The sequence below is a fragment of the Propithecus coquereli genome, unplaced genomic scaffold (assembly GCF_000956105.1).
Source record: "Propithecus coquereli isolate 6110/MARCELLA unplaced genomic scaffold, Pcoq_1.0 Scaffold281, whole genome shotgun sequence".
NCBI lineage: Eukaryota > Metazoa > Chordata > Mammalia > Primates > Indriidae > Propithecus > Propithecus coquereli.
Genome location: NW_012148408.1, coordinates 1389057 through 1413004, shown reverse-complemented (window position 1 = coordinate 1413004; position 23948 = coordinate 1389057). Strand labels below are relative to the sequence as shown.

Genomic DNA, 23948 nt, shown 5'->3' with positions numbered 1-23948 from the left:
ACCTGCTCTTCCCAAGGGCGATCACTGGGCCTTCTCCTTAGCACATTGCAGGGACCTGGTTGACTTCGCGCAAGTCTATTGTCGTGGCTCCCCTCCCCTCTCTCCTGCCCGTCCTGCTGTTCTCTGATTCAGCCAATTATTTCCCCTAAATAGGTTGCGAAGCCGATTAAAGACAGTTTATGTCCTATGTTCCCTTCCACTCCCTTGTCACTTGGATTGTTCCATTAGCTCCAAGACGTCTCCTCTCCTCACACTAAAGCCCAGGAAAAAGGGACAGAGAAGACAGGCAGAAGAGAGGACAGAGATCAATTCACCGAAAGGGGGATCAGAAGCTTCTGGGCACCACTATACTCTGGAATAAAAATCTTCATTATGGCCTGTCTCTTGCAAAATATTCCTTTCTACAGAATTATGTTTTGACGTGAGGAATAGAAATTTGAAGGGCAGAAATACTTCGGGAGAGCCTAAGTATCTTCATATAGCTCAGGCTGCCACTAATTAGCTGTGTGACCTTGGGTATGTCTCTTGGACTGTGAGCCTCAGTTTCTCCGTGTGTAAAATGGGTTGAAGCAGGCCCTGCCCACCACCCACCTGTGTAACAGGCAATGCCCAGCCCCAATGTTCTCGGGACACTGTGGGGGAGCATGGCCACGTGCTTCTGGGTGCTGTCGTCTAGAAACTTGCTATCATGTATCTTGAACCCACATGAGCCACATATGATTCCATCTCAAGGGTGGAGCACAAGAGAAGAGTGGTGGGAAAGGTCACTGGGACTGGGAGTGTCCACCTTCCTCCTGCCCAGTTCCACCCTCAGCCCTGCCCCCCCAGCACCTTGCCTTTCTGTCTCTCCAGAACCACTTCCTCATGCACCTGGCACCTGCCCATTTGAATAATTGCCAGCTTGTTTGGTTTGTATATCCTTGTAAAGCCATGCCCTGTGCAGAGGACTGCCAGGCTGGTGAGAAAGGCGGCGGAGGACAGATGGCTTTCAGCGGTGCCCAAGCTCCTTACCTGAGCCCGGTGAGTTCCAGGACTGGGCATGTGGGGCTGAGCTGGCTGCCACAGCCAGGGGGAAGCAGCTCTGGGTCTCTAAAAGGAAACATGTGGTGGGTGGCAGGGACGTGGTGGGGGACATCCCAAAGAGATCACAAGAAGGGAAGAAATGCCACATGGGGTAATCCTGACGCATCCTCTGTGCCATGCAGAGCTCGCCCGACTGCAGGGATTCGTGGGTTTGGCAAATGTTTATTGAGCTGTCCTGTCCTGCTCCAGGAGGGGGTTGGGGGATAGGCATAAGCACTGTCTAGAGGGTGAGTGTTCACGCTTCTGAGATGGTAACGACCCACCATGGTAGCTGAGGACATGCACTTAGAGAGGGCTCTTGGAGTTCCACCATTTACTAGCTGGGTGGCATCAGGCAAGGTACTTTCACCTCTCTGGGCCTCAGTGTCCACATCTGTAAAAGGGGAATATTACCTGAGCCCACCTCCCAAAGTCGAGGTAAGAATTAAGCAAGGAGCATGTTTGAGCAGTGCCTAGTGCATTTAGGTGCTTTCGGTGTGTTTAGTACTAATAATCTGGGGGCAGGAGGGAAGGAGTCCTGAGGAGGTGTCTGTGCCCTGAGGGGTCAGTCAGAGTTAAGGCAAGGGCACGTCCAGGGCGTCTGCAGAGGGACAGTCACAGAAGGGAGAGGGGAGCGGAGACTCCACTCTGCAGTGTGGGACGCACAGGGCTGCCTTCTGTACCTTTCACCCGCGTGCATAGGCCCTGTGCGCAGTCCTTGTTAAACGCTGCGAGGTTTGTGATTCCCACTTCATGCATGGGAAACTGAGGCTCAGAGAGGTAGAAGTCAGAGGGTCACTGCAGCCGCCACAGGTGTCGAGAGCACCCGTCCTTCCCACGGGGGCTCCCCCAGGCTGAGCAACTTAAGCCTCATGCGGGTGATCCAGTGACCTCTGGCAGTCGGAGCCACACTTCTTCCAAATGCTCTCTGCAGGGGAAGGTCACACAGTCCCCTGTTCTGCTGAGGAGTGACACATGCCACGAGGGCCTGTCCAGCCTCCTCTAGCCCAGCCTCCCCTGAGGCCCAGGAGGGAAGCCAGAACCACCAACACGGTGGGACCTGCTGTGTGGCCCAGGGAAACACTGGGGAGCCAGGAGCAAGGATGTTCTGTGTCCGTCTGTGAAAGCAGCCTGTGTGGGGGTTAAAACGTGGGTTCTGGGTTTCAAACCCCAGCTCTGCTGCTGACCAGCTGTGTGGTTTTGGGCAAGTTACTGAAGTTTTCTGTGCCTTGGTTTCCTCATCTGTAAAAGTGGCACTAAAGATGGCCAGGATGGTTTCAAGGCTAAATGAGGTAACACAGGCATGGAAGGGGGGCTGCCAGCAGGGCCTTGGAGCCACCTCCTGCTGGTGGGCAGCCCCGGCCAGCCAGGCTGAGCTCCCCACTGCCGAGCCGGGATGGGTGCCCTCTGGTGACACTGAGTCCAGAAGGAGGCTGCCCACACTCTGGCCTGCAGGGATCGGCTCTGCTTTCTAGACTTCCAAATAGGAAGATGAGGGGAAAGTGCCCAGCTCTGGGCACGACCAGGAGCAGAGAGCAGGTTCTCACCCAGTGGAGGGATAGCTGCGTCCCATGCAAACAGCTGCATTGCAAGGCCACCGTGAGCCAGGCCCTTTCCACGTGACATCTCAGGGAGTCCTCTCCAGAACACTGCCAGGCTGGCAGCATTGTCCCGCTGTTCTGAGGAGGGAACCGGGGCACAGATGGGTCAAGTGACTTGGCCAACGCCAGGACTACTAGCACATGGAGCTGGGAGGCGAGCCCAGGCCTGCGGGACCACAAATCCAGGGCAAAAATCCATCCTCTGGTGCCGCATGGAGCAAAGGCAAGTCCAGTTTTTTTCCTGTGTCTTCTGCTAAGATCCCTCAGTAACACACAGGGACCCACATTCCACAGCAGCCTTGGCTGGCCAACCTTTGTCAACGGAAAAGAACCCGAACTCTGCAAGATAATCTCAAGAGGTTTACCTGAGTGAATGATGACCTGCAGGCGTGGTTTCACCTTTGTCTTACAGGCCTTAGGCTTCCTAATGATTTCATATCTCACTTTCGCAAAGATTAACTCCAAAAGGGACAGGGCATAACTAGGGGTGCCTGACCTCCCTTCGCTTCACGGCCGGTGGCTCAGCTCTAAGGATATTTTCCATGGAGGGGAGTCCCCTCGGCCAAGAAGGGGTCCATTCAGTCGGCTGGGGGGCTTGAGATTTTATTTTAGGTCACATCTTTACAACAAATTTGTTCTCCTCCAGTTCTGGGCTCAGAAGTCTAGAATCAAAGTGTCAGTAAGGCCGTTTCCTTCTGGAGGCTTCGAGGAAGAATCTGTTCCCCTGCCTTTTGCAGCTTCTAGGGGCTGCCTGCATGACTGGGCTCTGGGCCCCTCCTGCCATCGTAAAGCTGGCAGCTTCCTGCTTCAGTTGTCCCATCTCCTGCTACTGACCCTTGCCCTCCTGTTTCGCTCGTGATTACGTGGGGCCACCCGACTAATCCAGGACAATCTCCCCATCTCAAGTCCTTCACTCAGTCACCTCTGTTCCCTTTGCCATGAAAGGCAACACAGTCACAGAGATTAGAACGTGGACCTTTTTGGGGGTTGGGGAGTGGGGGTGGGTATTATTCAGCCTAACACACCCTCCTGGGAGTCAACCAGTGTTAGAAGTTTCTCACAAGTAAGTCCAGAGATATTGTATCTGTACATAAGTAAATGCAAGTGTACAGCCTTCTGCCACCCATTTCTTATACAAATGACATCATTCCATATCAGTGCTTGAATAATTCCTTGCTTCCTTTCTTTTCTCTTTAGAAGACTACATAGAATCTGTGGTATGGAAATCATATAATTTCTTTCACCTTTCTCCTATTGGTGGACTTTTAGGCTCTTTGGAATCCTTTGCTATTATAATGCTGCAATAAATAAAAGTATTTGTAGCATTATACTTAATTTAGTTACCATTTCAGGTATACTGAAATCTCACGGAACTTTCTGGGGTAATTGTTGCTTTAGAGAGAACCTGTATTGTCCCGCCCCCGGGACGCCTACCTGTTCTTCCTCCATCCCAGGTTCCTTAACGCTTTCTGTGCACTTATGATCCCATGGTCCTCCGCTCTGCTTCCAGGTCTTATTCCTTAGCATGAATGTGCTTAAGCGGAGGCTGCGTGTGCGTCCTAGGACTGCGCGTGTTTTCAGCACTGTCGCAGAAGAGAATTTCAGGCTTTCACAAGCAGGCGAGGGGGACACGTTGGACAAACATTTTCAGGGAAGACAGGGCTTCCCAGTACTGTGCTGTGCTGGTCCGTAACCGTGTCAGGCCAACTCACTTCTCCCCAGCCACTGGCATGGACAGGGACAACAGAGAGAACTCGGAGACACAGAGAGGCTGTGATGGGCTCAAAGTCTCTAAAGTATTTAATGGCAGAGTTCAGGCCTGCCCCGAGGTGTAACAAAAGACACCCCTCTCAAGTCCATGGGTAGCACAGACTGAATGAGACAGGCATTTCTGCGGCTTTCACGGTGTCAGTCGTGTACACTGAGCTCGGATGGGTTCTGTAGGCTCTGCGTGGTCACACAACTCAAGGATACAGGCCAGAAAGCACTGGCTGTGCACTGAATTAGGCTGGTGGGTGCTTCTTGTTTGGTCTGCGCAGTGTTTGTTTCAACTTGTTATTGTAGGAAATTCAGACATGCAGAGAGAATAATATCAGACAACACGCAGCCACCACCCGGCTTCAACAGTCATCAACACTTGGCCTATCGTGCTTCATCCATACCCTCGCCTATTTTCCTTTCCACCCTCAGATACTTTGAAGCAGATCCAGATATATCATTCCGTTGCAAATATTCCATTATGTAGCTCTATAATGTAGAAATTTTACACCGTCCATTTTGAAGGAATTTCCCCCAGAAATTAGAAAATTTTACATAAAAAAATAAATCCAGATTTGTATTTTTTCCTAAAAGTTTGGAAGCTCTGCCAGCGCTGGGCCTGGAAGGCAATCATTGGTTGGGGCTGAGAGGGTGCTGCCCCTTTAGGTGTGTGTAGGGGGGGTGATGTCTACTTTGCCACAGTCCCCACCACTCCCTCTTGTCCTACCTGGCCATCTCACTCATGCACATCACTGCCTCACTCCTGTAAGCATTTAATTTTGTACAAATTGACCTGAAGGAGATGTTAGAGAACACAATAACAACTTGAGAAATGTAAAATCAGCTAGGAGATAGAACTGTGCTTTAAGGCATTTTGCAGAACCACATTGGACAAAAGATATTTCGGAAGTAGGCTTTGAAAGTGCAGAAGTACCGATTTGGACCTTTGGCTCAGAGAGACCAAGGTCGGGGGTTCTGGAGAGGCAACTACTACGTGCCAGTGTCTTCCACCATAGACATTTTCTCGCTAAATCATCAAACAATCCTACACAGTAGGGGGGCGTTATTCTTATTTTGCAGATGAGGAAACCGAGGCAAAGAGAGGTCAGACAAGGTTCACAAGGACTCAGGTAATGAGCGCAGAGCTAGGGAGCAAACCTGGAGGCGGCCCAGGCTCTGAAACCAAGCAGATGCTCGCCGTGACCCATTGGACTTCTAACGAGACAGGGAACAGAAGACGTGGCAACGCGGTTGCCAGTGGGGCCTAGGAAGGGTGGGGACTCTCAGCCAGGGCCTCGGAGGCTGCTGAGGGCCCAAGGGAAGGAACGGGGAGCACAGGGGCAGGAGCAGATGAGGGGCTGCCGAGGGCATTGGGAAGAGGCTCTCCTGGAAGTGGCCAGGAAGGCAGAGGTCACGGGGGCCATTGTTATATGGTGATGGTGGCAGGGGGACGCCTTCTTCCTGGCCCTCTCGGGTGAGTCAAAGGTTGAGCTTCCAGACCCTTAGTGGGTCCATTTTGTCCCTTGGGCTTCCGAATGCCCAGCCTGGGTTCTGGGCCTTTGCTGGGAGCATGGCTTGGGGTGCAGCGCCCCACCCCCAGTTCCTTACCCTCTCAGGCCACGTCCATGCTCCTTCCCGGCCTGAGGCCTTCCTCCTGGTGCATTCTCTAGCGAAGCTTTCACTTCCTCTCCGCTCTCAAGTGAGCTCAGCTCCCTGTCACGTCCTCTCAGCGCCAGGCCGTCCCCTTATCACAAGCTTAGAACGTCTGAGTGTCTGATTGGATCGGTGTCTGCCTCTAAATAGGACCCTAAGGCCTGTGAGGCTGGGTCTCCTGGTCACAGCCGCACCCCAGCCCCTAGCACAGTGCTGTTGCTGTGGAAACCGCAAGGGGGTTTCAGCCTAGGTCCGGTTGCTCCTGTGCAGAGAGAAGGAACATCGCCAAGGGAGACTTTGGTCAGGAGATCGGGAAAAGCCACCTCAAACCCTGTTCCCGACCAAAGGCAAGTAGGGCCTTTTAAAGAGTAGAAATGAACAAGAAGCTACGTGCATTTTTGCAAGTGGTCTTGACACTAACAAGAGGCTACGTGCATGGGAACATGCTAGAGAGAGAAGGTCAGTTTGGGCATCAGGAAGTCTGCCCGGGGCCTTCGGAATCTCACCCCCATGTCTTACAGAAACTCAGCCATTTCTGGGAGACAACTCAGAAAGGTCAAGAGGTTACTGAGGGAGAGGATTATAAGAAAACACAGAGGGGTCATTGAAACTTGTTCATAGAGCTGGTTATAGCGTCACACCCAGCAGCCAGTGGCAAGCGCTACAGGGGAACAAACAGGAGGAGGGCGGCCACCCACTGACGGCCTCACACCTTCTCCCTGCAGGTCGTCCCCTTTTCTGGGACAATCCAAGGGGGTCTCCAGGATGGACTTCAGATCACCGTCAATGGCTCCGTGATTAACTCCAGGGAAAACAGGTGTGTACGTGGGCGGAACTGCTGTTTCCCTCCAAACTCTTCTCTTAGCAAACCCTGTGCCTATGAGCTCAGGTCAGATCAACCAACGACCTAGAAGCTGGCCCGCCTGGCTCAGGGGAGCCTGCGTGCGTCCCTGCCCCCGGCACAGGGCAGCACTCCACACCCGCATCCAGGGCCACCTTAACATAGACTCCAGGGCTAATGGGGCCCCCGGGGCTCCCTGTCTCCTGAGACCTCACTGTCTAAGGAGGGACGTGGGAGAGCCCAGAGGTAGATAATTATGTTACAGGGTTGAATTTTGTACACTATGACTCAGAAGTGCAAGAAGAGAACTTCCTTATTTCCTACAAAGTGCTTTCATATACTTGAATTCCTCATTCTCCTGCAGTGGCAATGTGAAGTTGCCATCCGAAGTAATTTGGTCTGTTGCGCTTTTGAGGCCTTTTCTGGAAAATACTGAGTCAATTCAAAATAGCAACGTGTTGTGAGGGCTGTTTCCCACGCCCTGCCTCCCTCCAGGGTGGGCTGTCTGGGAACAGGGAGGGTCTTGTCTGTCTTCTCAGGGACTGGAGGCGCCTCTGACCCTCACACAGGCCTGGCTGACTTCTGCTGAGGTAGCCAGTCCAGGTGTTACGGAGGTGTGCAGCTCTCACCTGGTTTGGTTGGGGACTCCATGGTGGCCGTGGACCCCTCCTCTGGACTCTCGGCTCTCTCTCGGAAGCCTCTCTGTCTCAAGCCCAGGGGTCCTCTCCTGGAGGTCTTCTGCGTCCCCTTCACGCACTTGCAGACCCCAGCTCACCTTCAGCTCGGCCATCTAGATCCTACGTGACTTCTGCACCATTGGCGTCCCACCAGGGTGGGCATGGCCACGTGGGCCGTGGGACTTATCTGAGAACCCTGCAGTGGGGCACCCGATCCCCCCAAACCCTCCCAGCAGGACAGTCCAGGACCTCTGACCTTCCATTGCTTTCTCTCTCCCTCTCCCTCTGCCTCCCCGGCGCCAGGAGGGCTTCTTACGCCCATCCTGTGTAGCAGAGAGGGTCCCTGTCTTACAACCATTCCCCTTCCCTTGGGAGCTTTCGCTTTCTCCCTTCCCTGGGGCAGGAATTTTCCAGGGACTACAGGAGTGAAGCTGGGGGGCCACAAAGGGAAATACATTCAGGGATATTTCAAACACAATTTCCCCATTTAAAGACAGAGTGGTGAATTTGCTAGATGCTCCTGGCAAGGGTGGAGAAAGATTTCTCACACATGGATTAGGATACACAAAAGTAAAGAGTTTATTTTACTTTCTTAGAAGGAATGAGATGGGGGGGAGAGAGAGAGAGAAGGAAAATTGCGTGGGACCCCCCAAAAAGAGAAGGGAGGTGCCCTTGCTGAGGCCACGTGGCTTGCTGTTTTTATGGGGACAAAGAGAAAGGAAAAAAAATAGTGATCGCTGTCAGTTGATAAGAGAAGCGGCTGGGGAGTAATTAGCAGGAGGCAGCTGTAAGATGTCAGGTTGTCCATCTCTCTGTCTGTCCGTCTTTTCCTGGTGACTTGGTTATCACTGGAATGTGGTTCAGTTGGTCTAGGGAGGCAGGTTTATTGCTGGCGATGTGATCTTGTCGGTGATCTCGCCTTTGAGGATCTGGTTTTGGGCAGGAACCGAGGCCTGAAGCTCACATCCGCCCTGTCTGCTTGGGAACTCTTCAAGGCTGTAAAGCAAATTCTCAAAGCGGTTTGGTCTATAGGTCTGCAAATGTAAAAGAGAAAGATTTACATTTCCTCTCTGTCTGCTGAGCTCTTTTCAGCTGTTGTGAAAACAGAACCCTGTGGGGTGCCAGTTAGCAAGAGAGCTCATGAGATTGATCTTAGCTGTTACAGAGAGACTGCGGGTTACATAATTTTTTTCTGTTATTTCGTTAGCAAGGCCATTCTCTCAATATGGACATAGTTTTGTGATTCCAGAGTTATCTCGAGCCTCCTTCCTCCCAATATTCCCAGAAACGGGGCTGCAGCACTTTTACGTGGGCCCTGCTGACTGAGGGTTCACGGACTGACTTTGCGTCGAGGACAGCAGCAGGGCTCTGATGGCCAGAGTGTTCCAGAATGTGCCGTCCTCCAACAGAGAAATCAGATAGGGCTCTACAGGAATTTTGGAGAATGTCTATCAAGGGCTGGCTCTGCTTTGCGCAGTGCTGTGCACTGTGGTGTGTGCAGAAGACAGAAAGCAGGGTCTGCCCTGAAGCGCTGTGTGTTGGTTAGGGAGGTGAGCGCCCCCATGAAGCAAGCAGAGAACCACACTCACCCTGAGTTCTGGGAAGCCTGGACCAGACAGATGCCTCGGAGGAGAACCTGAGCCTCACTCGGCTTTCGGGTGCAAGTGACGGACATCTAGGACAAAGCAGAGCAAGCACTTACTGAGCACCCATTGTGAGCCAGGCTCCTTGAAGTTTCTTTTGTTTAAATGCCCCACCTTAGAGCCCTGGCTATACCCAAATGAAGTTTAGAGGACGAGGGCCTCCTGCTGAGGAGAGAGAGGCAGGGAGAGACAGAGAGACAGAGAGAGACAGAGAGAGACAGAGAGAGAGAGACAGAGAGAGACAGAGACAGAGAGAGAGAGACAGAGACAGAGACAGAGAGAGACAGAGACAGAGACAGAGAGAGACAGAGATAGAGAGAGACAGAGAGAGAGACAGAGAGACAGAGAGAGACAGAGAGAGAGACAGAGAAAGAGACAGAGACAGAGACAGAGAGAGAGACAGAGACAGAGAGAGAGAGAAACAGAGAGAGACAAAGAGAGACAGAGACAGAGAGAGACAGAGACAGAGAGAGACAGAGACAGAGAGAGAGAGAGACAGGACACGCACTTACCTACACTGGAGGATTCCTCCACACGGCCTCATCTACTCATCCCCAAAGGATGGCGCCCCCTTTCCTGGGTGTGGCAACTCGAGGGAGGTGAGGTTCAGGAGTCATCCCAGAATGATGAGCAGTGCAGACCTTGGGTCTGAGTCCAGGCCGGCCTGGCCTCGGGGCCACCACTCGCACGCCTCCTGTGCTCCCCCAAACACACGCCAACACCTGAGGGAGAGACTGACACGGTGCAAGTCTTCATGCCTGGAGAGCTCACGTGTATTCTACGCCTCCCGTATAGACACTGTCTTTCTAGGCCAATTCCCATCAATTTCACATGTTCTTTGAATCTGTTCTCTTCTTTCCCAATTACTCAGGAGTGTGCTGGCCTCCAACGAGTGTCCATTTGGAGCTAAAGGCTCTCTCCTCCGGGCTCGCTTAACAACTTCCATCTTCGGTACCAATTTGGAACTGGTTTCTAGACCTTGCATCTCGTTGCTAGTGCCAGCGCTATGCTTTACCCATTTTCTACTTCTTGTAGAAAATCAAGCTGTAAAGGCAAAATGCAATAATTGCACAAAAACACTTTAGGTCCAAATTCGCTGAACGAGGTAGTGTCACCACGCAGGTTATACACCGGCTCCCAGAGAAACACGTCAGAGGTGCCGAGGCCCTCCTGTCCCTATCGTTGGCAAGCAGCCATGCGACAGACGACTATTTGCTTCCCCTGGGTCTAGGTTTGCTGTGAACTTGCAGACTGGCTTCAGTGACAATGACATTGCCTTGCATTTCAACCCTCGCTTTGAAAAGGAAGGATATGTGGTCTGCAACACGAGGCAGAAAGGACGCTGGGGGCCTGAGGAGAGGAAGAAGCCCATGCCCTTCCAGAAGGGGAGGCCCTTTGAGCTCAGCTTCCTGGTGCAGAGCTCGGATTTCAAGGTAAGCAGGAATCCCCTCCCCACCTCCAGCTTCCTGTCCCCACAGCTCGATGGGGCTTGGTGAAACAAGCCTTCAAATTATCACCTTCATGGAGATGCAGCCACAGTAACACGTGTGCAGATAACATGACCATTTCCTTGTCAGGTGTCACCGATGGTGGCATCGTCTTTTTACATCCCTTCGCTTGGATCTACAGGTGCATATGTTGATTCTATTCCTCTGAAAATAAGAACTAGATAAGTGACCATGTTGCTTTTTGGCATAGTGTGTCTTGAAAGTCCGAGTTAATTCCCATCCTTTGCTCTAGCCATTCTTCCGCTCTGGGTCCGTGGTTACCCGTGTTTTCAGCAACGTTGTTCCAGCCTCTATCCAGGTTCTGTTAATGCGGTAGCTCTGTAGGCCCATGCACATCGCCTTGGCAAGCAGAGTAGTGTCTGTGTTCACATGTTTGCTTGTCCAGGACGTGGATGTTCCCGTCCACTCCGTGTGCAGCCTGCGGTTGCCTCTCCTCTGGTCCCTGTGAGCGCTTTTATGCATATATAAATACTACCCCAGGTGAGCTACGATTAGAAAGACAAACCTACTGCAAGACACAAACGTAAGAACTAAAAGCCCACAACTGGAGCCCAGCAGAGATCCGGGCTGATGCACTTCGGATCCGCGCACGTTCCGGTATCTGGCACAGCGCGGATGGCTGACGCCCCTGGGTCAGGGCTGGGTGCGAGGATCAGACTCAGATCTTCGTTTCCAGAAGCAAGGGTCCAGGAGCTCAGGTGGGCCCCCTGCCCTGCCTGGGACTCCTCCCTGGAACACGCGCCCCCCTCTGGCAGGTGCTGGTGAACGGCAGCTTCTTTGTGCAGTACTCGCACCGCGTGCCCTTCCACCGCGTGGACAACATCTCTGTCGTTGGCCCCGTGCAGCTGTCCTACATCAGCTTCCAGGTCAGTCGTCCACCTGGCACCTGGCCCAGGGGCTGGGGTGCAGGGCCCAGCCCAGCTGTGTCTGGGCCCTGTTGGGTGGGCCCAAGGTTACCAGCCAATCTCCTGTGCAGGTGACTTTGGGGACACATCTCCGGTTCCCTGTCCCAGTGTCTGCCTGCCCCTTATCTCCTGGCACTCTGAACTCCTTCTGCGTCTGCCTCTTTTTCCAGAGCACCTGCCTCAGTCTCCCAGACTCCTTGGCCACTCCTTCCTCTGTCCCTCTCGATTTCCTATCTGGTTAGGAGGCCACGTAGTCCCAGAAAGGGCCCAGGCTCAGGATCCAAACCGAACACAGTTCCAATTCCCAGCTCTGCCACTCTCATCGTCTGTGGGATCTTCGATGAGTGACTTCTTCTCCCAGCCTCAGTTTCCTCATCTGTGGAATGAGCACCATCATGGCCATCCCATGGGTGGTTGCGTGGCTCAATGAGATGACAGACATCAGAGGTCACAAAGCAGCACCTCTGGGTACCCCCCCAGGGTTTGTCTGTCCCTCTCTGTGTTTTAAAAATTCTGATGTGTTGCCAACATCTAAAAGGTGAGGGGATGTCAGGTGTAAACCGGGAAGTTTAGGGTGAGCTGGGCCCACATTCCCACAGGGCACCAGGCTGCACCACGTATTGGCATTTGAGTGAGCTCCTTGAGATGAGCAAAGCACACAGTAGGTCCTCAACAAATGAGCTTCTCTACCCGGGGTCCCCATCCCTCCCGCTCCTCCCCTGCCTGACTCTCCCCTGGGGGTTGGAGAAGTGGGGAGAGGAGGGACACTGCCCACCTGCTGGTCCCATGGCTGCCCCTTTCCCCTGCCCACCAGCTCTCTCCCTCCCCCGCAGCCCTGCCTCACGGCTCTTCCCCAGCTCACGAATGCTTCTCTTCACCACCGCTGCCTTTTGTTTTAACAGAACACCCGCGCAGCCCCCGCCCAGCCTGCCTGCTCCATGCCGCAGTTCTCCCAGCCTGTCCGCTTCCCCTACAGGCCCAGGGGAGGCAAACCAAAAGTGAGTTTAACGCAGAGGCCCCAGGTGGCTGAGCACTTAGCAGGAAAGACAGAGGGTCCCGAGGCCCCATCTTGCTCACCCAAGAGTTCCCTGTCTCCATCCACCAGATGTCCAGACCCGGGGACTTGGGAGTCGTTCTGGATCCTTCCCTCCCCCTTCCTATGTCTCTCCCCTGCACCAGCATGTCTTCCCCACCCCAAAGCCTTGGCCTTGGTCCAGGCCACCGAGAGTCCTCACCATGACGACAGCTGTCTCGTTCTCCTAACACCTACCCCACCACAGCGACCTTCCTATAAGCAAATGTGATCACATCATCTCCTCGCTTAAAAATTGGGAGAGCCCAAGCCCTTCTAAACACAGCCCAAATTCCCCAGCAGGACACAGAGTCCCAGTCCGCCTCCCAGCCTCACTCCCCCATGAAGCCCAGGCAGCCTCTGCTGCTCCCTTGAAGCCCCCTTGGCCCACCCCGCTTTGCACGTGCTGACCTCGGTGCCGAAAGCTCCCTTGGCCAGCCTCGCCCCAGCAAAGCCCTAATTGCCCTTCAATGCTCTGCTTAAATGTTGCTCCCCTGGGGAGACTGCTGGATCCTCCCCTCTGTGTCCCCAAGGGCTTTGCACAGTCTGTGCTGTATCAGTCACCACATCCCACTGTAACGCGTTGGCGTGTCTGTCGCCTCATTCCACCCCCATCGTCCCCATGCCCACGAGCCCCTGGAGGGCTGGGATTGTGGCTCGTTCATGTGTACAGTGCCTGGCGCTCGGCAGGGACTCAGTGAAGGAATGTGGGACGTGCTTTGCCCAGCCAGGTAGAATGGGACACCAGCCAGGCGGGAACAGTCTACCGGGCAGGGGCAGCGTCCAGGACAAGAAGGTGCCCAGCTCTTTCCTTAGCCACTCAACAGTGGGCGCTGGGGGTGCCCTATCTACGCATCCGTCCTATGGCCCATCATGGGACTCACAGGGCGCCTGCTCCCTGCCACACTGACTTCAGGGCAGGTCACATTCCAGGGAACCTTTGCAGGGCAGCCCAACTTCAGCCCTGGGCCTGGCCCTGGGGAGGAGAGAGGGGTGGTGGGTACAACCAGACAGGACTGGGTACCCTTTTGGATTCTATCCCTCCTACCCGGGGAGCTTGGGGAAGTTGCTTAAGCTTTCTGAGCCCTGTTGCCTCCCCGGGGAAACAGGAGCTAAGGATGCTTCCCTCGCTGGGAAACACTGGCGCCCAGAGCGTGGCCCACAGTGAGCCTTCAGTGAAGGCTAGTTTTCATCTGATGGACGGAACGTGGCTCTGGGAGTAACGCACTTGGCTCTGGGAGCTGCGGGAAGCAATGTGGTCTCCATTAGACGCGACTCCCTCTCTCTCAGGAGGAGCCAGTGGAGATATCTATCCCCCAACCCCGAGCCCCTGTGCCCCTGGGGGTGAAAATCTGGGTGCCACAGGCTCAGGAAGGCATACTGGGGAGAGGGGGCGGTGAGCTTGTGTGGGAGGCATTTCTCAGCACAAGACCCACCCTGGAGTCCTGCCATCGTCTCCCTCCTGAGCTGCCAACGGTAACCACCATTCTGATTCTTCTCGCCCCTTCCAGCCGCCAGGCATGCGTCCCGCCTACCCGGCCCCCTTCGTAAGTCTCTTGCTCTCTTTTCGTACCTTCTTCATCTTGGTTCTTCCTGTGGGTTAGAAGGAGGAGGGAGGGCCAGGCCTCTCCACCACCCGCCTGGCCCGGGCGGTGATGGAGGGAGGAAGATGGCGGGCGTGGCTGGTGGCCTGATGAAAGGGAAACAACCTGAATCGCCACTTATTTGCTCAAGTCCCTGCCGCTCTGTGGGCCCCACGTTCCACGTCCCTGCTGCAAAGTGAGGCTATGCTGAGAGAAAGTTCCAGGAGAAGATGAGCCAGAAGCCACAAGTGCAGCCATCTTTCTTCACCATCCGACCCCTGGGCCCCTCGAGAGAAGAAACACCCCCACCTGCCCTTCGTGGGGGTCTGGTGGGGCCCTTTGGGTGGTTACAGCTCAAGGTTAACTCACCGCAGAGGGTGCGCGTGACGTGGCGCCCTCTGGTGGCAGGTGGTGGTCTGGGCGCTGAGCGCCGGGTAAGACAGGCTTTCCTTCTTCCAGACTCAGGGTCATCCACAGCAGGCGGCGGGCCCTGGACACATGTTCCCTAGAAGTCTAAAAATGCCGGTCAGCTAACAACCTCACGTTGTTCTTCACCCAAAACTGAATTCCCTAGAGTCCTAGAGTTGGGAAGAAAGAGGGGTGGCAAGGAGGATGGGGACATTTGGGTCTGGGCCCCCAGCTCAGGAAACTCTCTCCTTGGGACGGCGGCAATTCAGGAGCAGGCTGAATTTATCCAGTGGTCCAAGAGGCAGGTCCCCTAGAGACCGGAAGGGACACTGGTCCTTCTGTTACTAAGAGGGGACTGCAGTGGCCCCAGAGCCTGGATATGAGGTTCCTGGGCCTGCACCTGGGGAGCGGCCCCCAGGTCATCACTGCTGCTCATGGCTCAAGCTCTTCTTCTCCCTGTGATGGCACAAATCAGGCAGGGGACCTGGAGTAAGTGCAGCTGCCTGTGGAGGGGGGCAGGGGACCCGGGTGTGGTCCAGGAACACAGCAGGAAGGTCCGGGAAGGCTTAGGTGAGAAGGAAGGTGACCAGGAGAATCCAAGGGCCGAAGCCTCACCACCTGCCTCACATGGGAGCATCCCCTCCAGACTGCGTGGGTGCGTGTGTGTGTGTGTGTGTGTGTGTGCGCGTGTGCGCCGTGTGCGTGTGTGTGCCTGTGCACACGCACGTGCTGCCACAGTGAATATCCTCCTCTCTTTTCGACAGAATCCTAGCATCCCGCCTATGGTGTACCCCAACAAGACCTATGTGAGTGGCTCCTCAGGGAGGGGCGGAGGTTTGCTTGTGCCGGGAAGGTGGGGGGTGACGGGCAGCTTGGGGTGGCCCTCTGGCCTCGCCACAGTAGGAGCAGAGCTCTGGGGAGCTGAAGTCCTGAAAACATTCAAGTAAATTGGAAGAGTGTTGAAAGGAGCTTTCACCCTTGAAACTGTCCCTTGAACCTGAACTCAATTCTGTGGCCTGCCCCTTCACCCCACAATCCTTCTGTGCTTGGCCAAAGTTCCCTTCAGGACGGCTTAAGCCCAGTATCCTGAGGACCACTGGAAGGTTTTCTTCTGGCATTTACTGAACCAAGTAAAGACAGGGTGGGGTTTTTCATGGCTGACCCTCCAGAGGCATGGACACTGGTGCGAAGTCCCCTTCTGCGGTGGCAGCTGCTCCTGCTGCCACAGGCTGACCTGGCCCCTCCCCCCAACAGCCGATGCCTTTCTTCACCTCCATCCCAGGCGGGCTGTACCCGTCCAAGTGCATTGTCCTGTCGGGCACTGTCCTGCCCTGTGCGCAGAGGTAAGTCACGCATTCGGGGGCTCTCTGGGAGGGGAGAAAGCTTCAAGGTCATTCTGGCCATCCCCCTGGCTCTGGGCAGCTTGGGGATGAGGGGGAGGGGCTGGGGTTCAGAGTCCAGTGGGCAGAGAAGGTCCATGGGAGCTGCCCACCCCAGGTTCCACATCAACCTGTGCGCGGGGAGTGACATCGCCTTCCACCTGAACCCCCGTTTCGATGAGAACACCGTGGTCCGGAACACCCAGGTCGATAGCTCTTGGGGGCCCGAGGAGCGAGGCCTGCCCCGACAAATGCCCTTCGCCCGCGGCCAGAGCTTCTTGGTGAGGTGCCACGGCCCAGAGCGCAGAGGGGCTCACAGGCTGCACAAGGAGGGGGTAGAGGAGGTCTGGGGGTACCTGGGCAGGATGGGAGATGATCCCTCTGGGCAAGGGCCTGGAAGAAGAGAACGTGGTCACCAGGTTATTATTATTGTCACTGTCCTGCATGAAGGAGGTGTGCGATCTGCTCTGACATAGGAGGAAACAAACTCACAAGTGCAGGTGACTTGCCTGTGGTCACGCAGCCAGTTAAGTGACAGATCAGACCCCAGAATGAAATGTCGTCCATTGCTTCACTTATTCATTCAACAACCATTTAGGAACCATTTCACTGAGGGCCACGTTGTGCAACACCCCACGTGCTAGGGGTGCGGTCATGGAGCAGACACACAAGGTCCTGCCCCCAGGGCGTTCACGGTTCAGCTGGGGAGGGAGCAAGGAAGCAGAAACATGAGCAGAGCGTTGCAGGTAAGGACAGGTGCCAGGCAGAAAGCCAACAGAAACATGGCGTCATTGTGCACAGGTGTGGCCTGTGCAGGGACAGTGAGGTCAGGGCCTACAGGGTAAAGACTGAGGCCCAGAGGGGAGTGGGGAGCAGCTGCAGACCCAGACCACACAGAGCTGGCTTTCTCCACCCACAGAGCTGGCAAAAGAGAAATCGGGGCCCCGTTCCTGGCCAATGAGGCCGTGAGGCTGGGTGTCCGTGTTTTTAAGTTGTGCATTAAGTGATTGTACTCTGCAAGCCGGGTTGAAAATGACTGGAGTAGGGCTTCGTAGGCCATGAAAAGGAGTTCAATTTTAATACAATGCAAAGCCACTGGAGTGTTTCAAGCCGGGGAACAGTATAGTCTGATTTATAGATAGCTGTGTGACCTCGGGCAAGTGACTTAACCACTCTGTGCTTCGGTGTCCTCATCTACAAAATGGAGCTAATAATAATAGGGATCTCACAGAGTTGTAAGAATGGAATGAGGCAGTATCCGTACCGTGCTCAGGACAGTGCCCAGCGCACAGTGTGCTGCAAGTGGCAGCTATTGCCATGGGGATTGCGTCTTCCCCCGTGTCCCGGGCTGCCTCATGGGAATGCGCTGGGGTGGGAAAGACGGGCGGGGAGCCCTCCCGCGAGCTGGGTACTGGGATGCACGTGCACCCGCTAGCGTGCCTGGCGGCTCAGGGGCCAGTTGCAGAGTGCGGCTGTGGGTGGGAAAATGGCCTGAAGGGGCAGCTGACGTGACTAGGAGGGGTCAGGAGGTAGGGAAGGTGTGCGGGTGGGATGCACGGGGGAACAGCATTCTAGGCAGGGGAACGGCACGTGTGAAAGCTCAGGGGAGGAGTGCACAGGGCATGTTTGCTGAAGAGCTCATCAGTCCCCGGGACTGGAAGGCAGACCCGGGGCTTCTTAATGCTCGAGGAAGGAGCGGGGGACACGAGGCTGCATTTTGGGTTGAGGATTTTCTAGTGTAGTGCAAATGACATGGCCTCTTTGCCCAGGTGTGTATCATGTGTGAAAGCTACTGCTTCAAGGTGGCCGTGGATGGCCAGCACCTGTTTGACTACTGCCACAACCTGAAGAACCTGCCGGCCATCGACAGACTGGAAGTGGGGGGTGATGTGCAGCTGGCACACGTGCAGGTGTAGGGACGAGGGCCGGGGCGAGTCGCTGCCTGAGTCTCCCCAGCACGTCCACTTCCCCGCCCCGGCCTCGCCCTCTCCGCCGTGCCCAGGCCTGGGCCGTCCAGCAGAGGCGTGTCCTTGTCTGCCTGCTCCTGGCTGCAGCCAGCCTGGCGGGGAGAAGGCAGCTGGCTGGGACGGTCCCGCTTGGCCGGGGCAGAACCTGGGGCTCCGGCTGTCCTGATCCTGCCATCTGAGGACAGGGGTGTAGGGGGAAGTGGGGTGCAGCCCCATGTTCAGTCCCCTGGGCAGAGTCAGGGTCCTGAGCCTTCCCAAGCCCCAAGCCTGGGCCTACACCCCGTCTGGCTCTCAACCACCTGCCTGTCCCCCATGCAACTCTACCCAGTCCTACGCCACCAGCTGTCCACTCCTGACCTCTTCTGCCCCTTCCCTTCCGGTGACCTTTAACCTCACTCTCCTGCTTTGTACCAGCCCTTCACCCCCTGCAGGAAAGCTACCCTGATGACATCCCACTGGCCCCCACCAACTGACCAGTACTTCTCATCAGGGGGCTCTCTTTTGCCTCGTCATCCTTCCGATAAAGAAATAAAAATGCTGTTGTTACACACAAGTGGGATGGCTCTGGCTTATTAAATTCATTTGGAGACATTTTGGATTCTCTGGGATTGGAGGGCAGCCAAGCGGCGTGGGAGGAGTGGGCTCCCTTTGCGCAGGGGGGTCCTGACATGCACACCTAGTCCCAGTGGGTCCCGCACAAATCCCACAAGGGTGTGGGAGAAAGCAGGTTGGGGCTCAGGCCCAGTGGGCAGGAGTGTCTGACTGCAACAGAGGCAATGGCCTGGGGGAAAAGGGGAACAATGTTTTCTGTCTTTTTAAAACCTCCTCCACTCTTTTTGGGAATTGAAACCTCCATCCCTGCCTCAGGCCAGTGGTCAGGAGGGGTACAGGAGTGTCCTTTGTTCTTTGTACCATAGGTGACCGTTCAAGGGAATTGTCCAGGCAGAGGTCCGGGAGGTCAAGGTGGGTGGTCGTCATGATATTGTCTTCACTGGAGATGGGATGGATCAGAATCATCGACTATAGTTCAGCAATAACCCGAAGCTGAAATCACTCCCTTTAAAAGCTCTGCATTTCTGCTTAAGATTAGGACAATGGCAGTTTAAGACAGGAGTCTCGATCCTCCTGCTTTGCCAGCAAGTTAATAAACTCCTCTTTCCTTTTCCTCAATCACTTGTCCTCGTTCTTCTGACGTGGCCTCGGGGACAAGTGCCAAGCTTTCAGTAGCATATTTGGCATCCCTGTGTGGGCCCGTTGGCTCCCCGGTAGAGGACACCCTGCCACTGCTGGAAGAGGCAGGGAGCAGCCCCGGGTCAAGCCACAGGCAGGAGCATCACCTTTTTGGGTAAGAAAGTAAGGAATTACCCAGCAGCTGCCGGGGCCTGTTTAGCTCTGGAGAAGTCTTGTATCTTTCTCCCAGAATGGACGCAGCTCCAACCAACCTGAGCTTAGTTGAGGAGAAGGGGATGGATTTGGAAAGTGTCTGGACAGCCCCAGCCGTTTCAGTAAGTTCCCGAGCATGCATGCCGAGACCCTGATTCCACCCATTTGGGAGGATTTCAGACCTTCCTGTTGGATTTGTTTGGAGGTGCCACTGGGGTACAAGTCACAAGGCTGAGTGGAACTAGGGAAGATGGCTTGGACGCGGACCACCCGTGTGGTTCCCAGGGAACCTGGGGTGGGTGGGAGATGTTGGTTCTCGCTCGAGAGGATTCGGTTCTCATTTGTCCCCTTTTAGGAGATGTTGGTTCTCAATTGAGGACTCAGTTTTTGTTGCTGGTTCCCATCTAACAGGCCTCGGCATTTTTGTGTTGAGAATTCCTGGCAGTTTCTATGTTTGTCATTTGTGAATTTGTTCTAACATGGGTGGCTCCGTTTCTGTTCCACCTGAAAGTCCTTTCAGAGAAATCTTGGGTGAATGGCCAAATTTATAGCTCCAAGCCTATGTTTAAAGGAGAACGGTGTTATTGTAATCCAGTGTGCGTGCTGGAGTGTGAGGAGAAGTAGCCGTTGAATGAAACCTTGAATTACTATCGTGTCTTACAACTGGAATTACTTTGTCAAAGGTGAGGTAAATGGGACAAGATCCCATATGTAGAATCTTAGAGGCCTGGGATACAGTTAATGGTACAAGACACATCTCTGCTGGTGATGGATAGTCGCAATACTTTGTTTCACTTAAACAATAGGACCCCCTGGTCTGCACCAGTTCTGGGCCAGCCGCAGGGCATGAGAACTGCAGCCCGGAGGCTGGGCTTGGTGGAAAGGGAGCACCCACCACCCGACTGACCCCACCGTGGGTGCACACACGACACGGCGGGGAGATGCTGGCGCCCACCACAGTTGCGGTGACCCACTGGAACTCACAGGCCTGACCGCACTCAAGCTGGCACTGGTGAGGCCCTTGCCGGAGCCCCACTTAGGAAAGCGATGCCTTCCCTCAGCCACGCAGTTCCCAGCCTGGGGCAATCGCTGCCACCGCCATGTTGGTGCCCTGAGAGGGGTGGGGCAGAGGGCACGACTGGAACTAATTCTCCAGTCCCACGCCCACTGGGTCATGACTCGGGGGTGGAACAGTCCCTCTTTCTCAACAATTTGGCCAGAGGGCACCCATAGCCGGAATAGGGCAATTTGTGTGCAGTGTGATTTTTGTAAAAAAGAAGGACATTGGAAAGAGCATTGCCCCCAAATTGCAAAGGATCCCAGGTAGCAAGAAAGCCCCAGGATGGAGAGCAAAAATTTTGTTTCCGTATAGGACTGAGATGAGGAGGAAGGGGCCCGATTCCCCTGCCTCACTGGTGGTTCCAATCCACATATCCCCCAGCCGCACAGCCGAGCTGCCGAAGGCCGGGGCGAAGAGGGAGGAGACCTGGAAGCTAACGGAGGCGGACAGGCTCAGACAGGTTGCCGCCTTGGCTTCTAATTATTGGCTCAGTCTCTGGACTGACATTGTCAACAGGACCCAGGAGCACACTAAAGCCTGTCTGAGTGTCCTCGGAGCCCTGGACATTCCACCAGAGTGACAATGGACCCTCCTTTGTAGTGGAGGTAACACAGCCGGTAAGCAAAGCCCTACACCTGGAACGGAACGTGCACGCATCCTGGAATCTATGCGGGAAATCCAACTGGAGTGGGGTAGGGTGTTGCCACTCATCCTGCTCTGGATAGAGGTGCCTCTAGAAGCAGGCTTGAGTTAAGCCCCTAAGAAATAGTTTATGAGAGACCCTTTCTAGCACCCCAAGGGAAGTATGGTCATATAAGCATGACTAAGTATAACACAGTAAAGCAATATGTCACACGAGTGGGTCGGATACTAACCATTATGCATGCGTCGGCCTCTTTCAGGTCCCCACCCCAGGTGGAAGCGGAGAAGTGGAAGGGACCCTTTGAAGTGTCTCTAACAACTCACACCTTGTAGAAATCGTCAGGAGTAAAAACCTTGGGTCCATCATACGAGAGTAAAGAGGTGCCCCATGGAAGAAGAGGACCCAAGCCGTAAGTGGAGGGGCCAGCCTCTACACAATCTAAAGTACCTGCTTAAGGAAAAGGGAAAAATGAAAATGTTGGTATTTTCGCTAATCTTTCTTTGGTTATTTGCTCTGTCTGTAGGACAGAGGGACAACTCCTTAGTGAGGACTTCCCTGGGCTATCGCCTCTTCTGTTGATCTGTCTCGCTGCTGGGTTTGTCCTTCTAACCCTCGTCTGGTGCAAGTATTTACATGATTTGTGAATTTGCAGAAGCCGGTCTCTTGGATCACCTACCGTGTCCAACTAATAGCTCCACATTCAGAGGTCCCACGTTTGTTTCTTACGCAGCCCCGTGGTGGACATTATGTGCAAGGCGACAGGAAGGACCCACAGTCCCACTGGTGTCTTAGGTCCCAAGTGGGGTAAAAGCTCTCTTACCAGGTATGCTCCATGTCATCTTGTCACTCCTCACGGTTGTGGTTGTTGCTTACGCCCTTGTTCGTCTGGTAATCTGTTGCTGTGACTCTACTGCCAAAGCTTTGTAACGACATAAGTAAGTAGGAGCCTTCCCTCTAAACCATCACCCCAGTTCAGCAGGAAGTAGCTCGATGACTACGTCGCCCCTCCTCCCAAAGATATGGAAGGGTCAAATTGACAGTGGGGAATATGTAATACAGGAAATGGCCTAAAACAAAAAAGGTAAAATTGTTTTATGTCTTTTTAAAAAGTCCCCCACTCTTTATGGGAACCGAAACCTGCATCCCTGCCTCTGGCCAGTGGTCGGGAGGGGCAGGGGAGTGTCCTTTGTTCTTTGTACCATAGGAAATGGAGCAACAGAATTTTCTGGGTGAGGTGTGGGACGGTGGAGGTCATGAGATTGTGTTCGTCCGGAGATGGAACAGATCAGAATCTTCCACTGTAGTTCAGCAACAGCCTAAAGCTGAAAACCTTCCCTTTAAAAGCTCTGTATTTCTGCTTATATTGTGACAATGGCACTTTAAGAAAGGAGTCTCCATCCTCATCATTGGCCAGCAAATTAAAAAAACTCCTGTTTCCTTTTCCTATCCACTTGTCCTCGTTCTTCTGATGTGGCCTTGGAGACAGGTGCCAAGCTTTTGGTAATGTGAGGCAGGAAATTTTGTATCTGGGTGAACCCAGGAAAGAGCCTGTTGCTTCTGAGATGGGAGAAGGGTGGGACAGAGCTGTGAGGCTGTGGCAGGGCCAGGAAGCCAGACGCAGTTTCATCAGAACCCTGCGTCCCAGGAGGGAGAGGTGGCAGGTGGGGCCGGGAGCAGCTGATCGGAAGCCAGGTCTGATTGTGCTGTTCTGCCCTGGGTCTGCCCGGCATTAGGGGTTAGGGGTTGCACAGGAAAATTGGATTAGCGGGTGGGGTCTGCCAGCCCCTGGGCCAGTGCAGGGGAGCCCAGCTCCGTGTCCACCTGACGCCCACACATCCTGCGGACTCCATCAAGAATCTGGTCCCTCGGGAACCAGGGTGGGTGGGGCTCAAAGTGCGGTCTTTAGCCCAGCAACGTCAGTGTCACCTGGGACCTCGTTAGACATGCAGGCTCTCCTGCCCCAGACCTGTTACATCAGAGTCTGCATTTTAATAAGATCCGGGGTGACTCGTGGGCGCATTGGAGTGTGAGAAGCCCTGGCTAAGGTGAGCGGATTCTTGGCCGCATTGTTCAGATGCATCAGTGTCTGGCGCTCAGGGCTCGGAGCCTGAGCCCCTGGTCCCGGGGGCAGGTCTTAGGACAAGCACAAAACTCCATCTGCTGCCAGAGTACCTGGCAGGCACTTCACAGAAGCAGCCATGGCCTGGATGGGATGTTCTTCCGTGGGGACCTTTGTCCAGCCTGTGGCACCACCTGCCCCTCCCCCAGTATAAGTAACTGAGGGCCACTTTCCCTACGAAAAACACTCACACACACACATACAGTGTGATTAAAATAAAATGTATTTCTTATAAATATTGCCATCAAGGAATCATACAGGGAAGGCCCAAGTGGCCCTTGGGAGCAGATTCGGGGGTATTTATTTAAATACAGAGGCATAAATAACTGTACACCGACGGTTAAATACAGAGTGGCTGCCAGAGCCTCCTGGTGGTCATTCAGAGTGGTGCAATCGGCAGAAGGTCCCATCTTTTTCTCAGCCGCTTGCCAGGCCTGGCACTGCGGATTTCGTCTCCAAGGGACCAGGGAGGGCCCAGCTCGGGAGAGGAGGCTCCAATCCATCCAGGGTGCTACTTGGTAGCAGGTCAAGTAAAGGGCTTGGTGGGGAAGGAGGTGAAGAAATAAGATGCGAGCCTTGGGGGTATCACGGCCTTCCGTCTCCCCAGGCCCCGTGACGTCAGATAATCCAGAGTCGACTCCATCATCACATTCTGTGTCAGCAGCTGTAACCTGTCCCGCGGGCCG

At 54.5% G+C, this 23948-nt stretch overlaps 1 protein-coding gene across 1 annotated transcript; it reads left to right on the top strand.

Annotated features, from left to right (window-relative positions):
* The first annotated feature begins 981 nt into the window (after nucleotides 1-981).
* Nucleotides 982-18142, top strand: LGALS9 (lectin, galactoside-binding, soluble, 9). Its single transcript, XM_012648351.1, has 10 exons — nucleotides 982-1020; nucleotides 6800-6891; nucleotides 10467-10668; nucleotides 11499-11609; nucleotides 12551-12646; nucleotides 14232-14267; nucleotides 15476-15517; nucleotides 15966-16054; nucleotides 16209-16371; nucleotides 17860-18142. The coding sequence occupies exons 1-10, from the start codon at nucleotides 982-984 to the stop codon at nucleotides 18004-18006; spliced, it is 1017 nt and encodes a 338-aa protein (XP_012503805.1). The 3' UTR covers nucleotides 18007-18142.
* Nucleotides 18143-23948: the final 5806 nt, after the last annotated feature.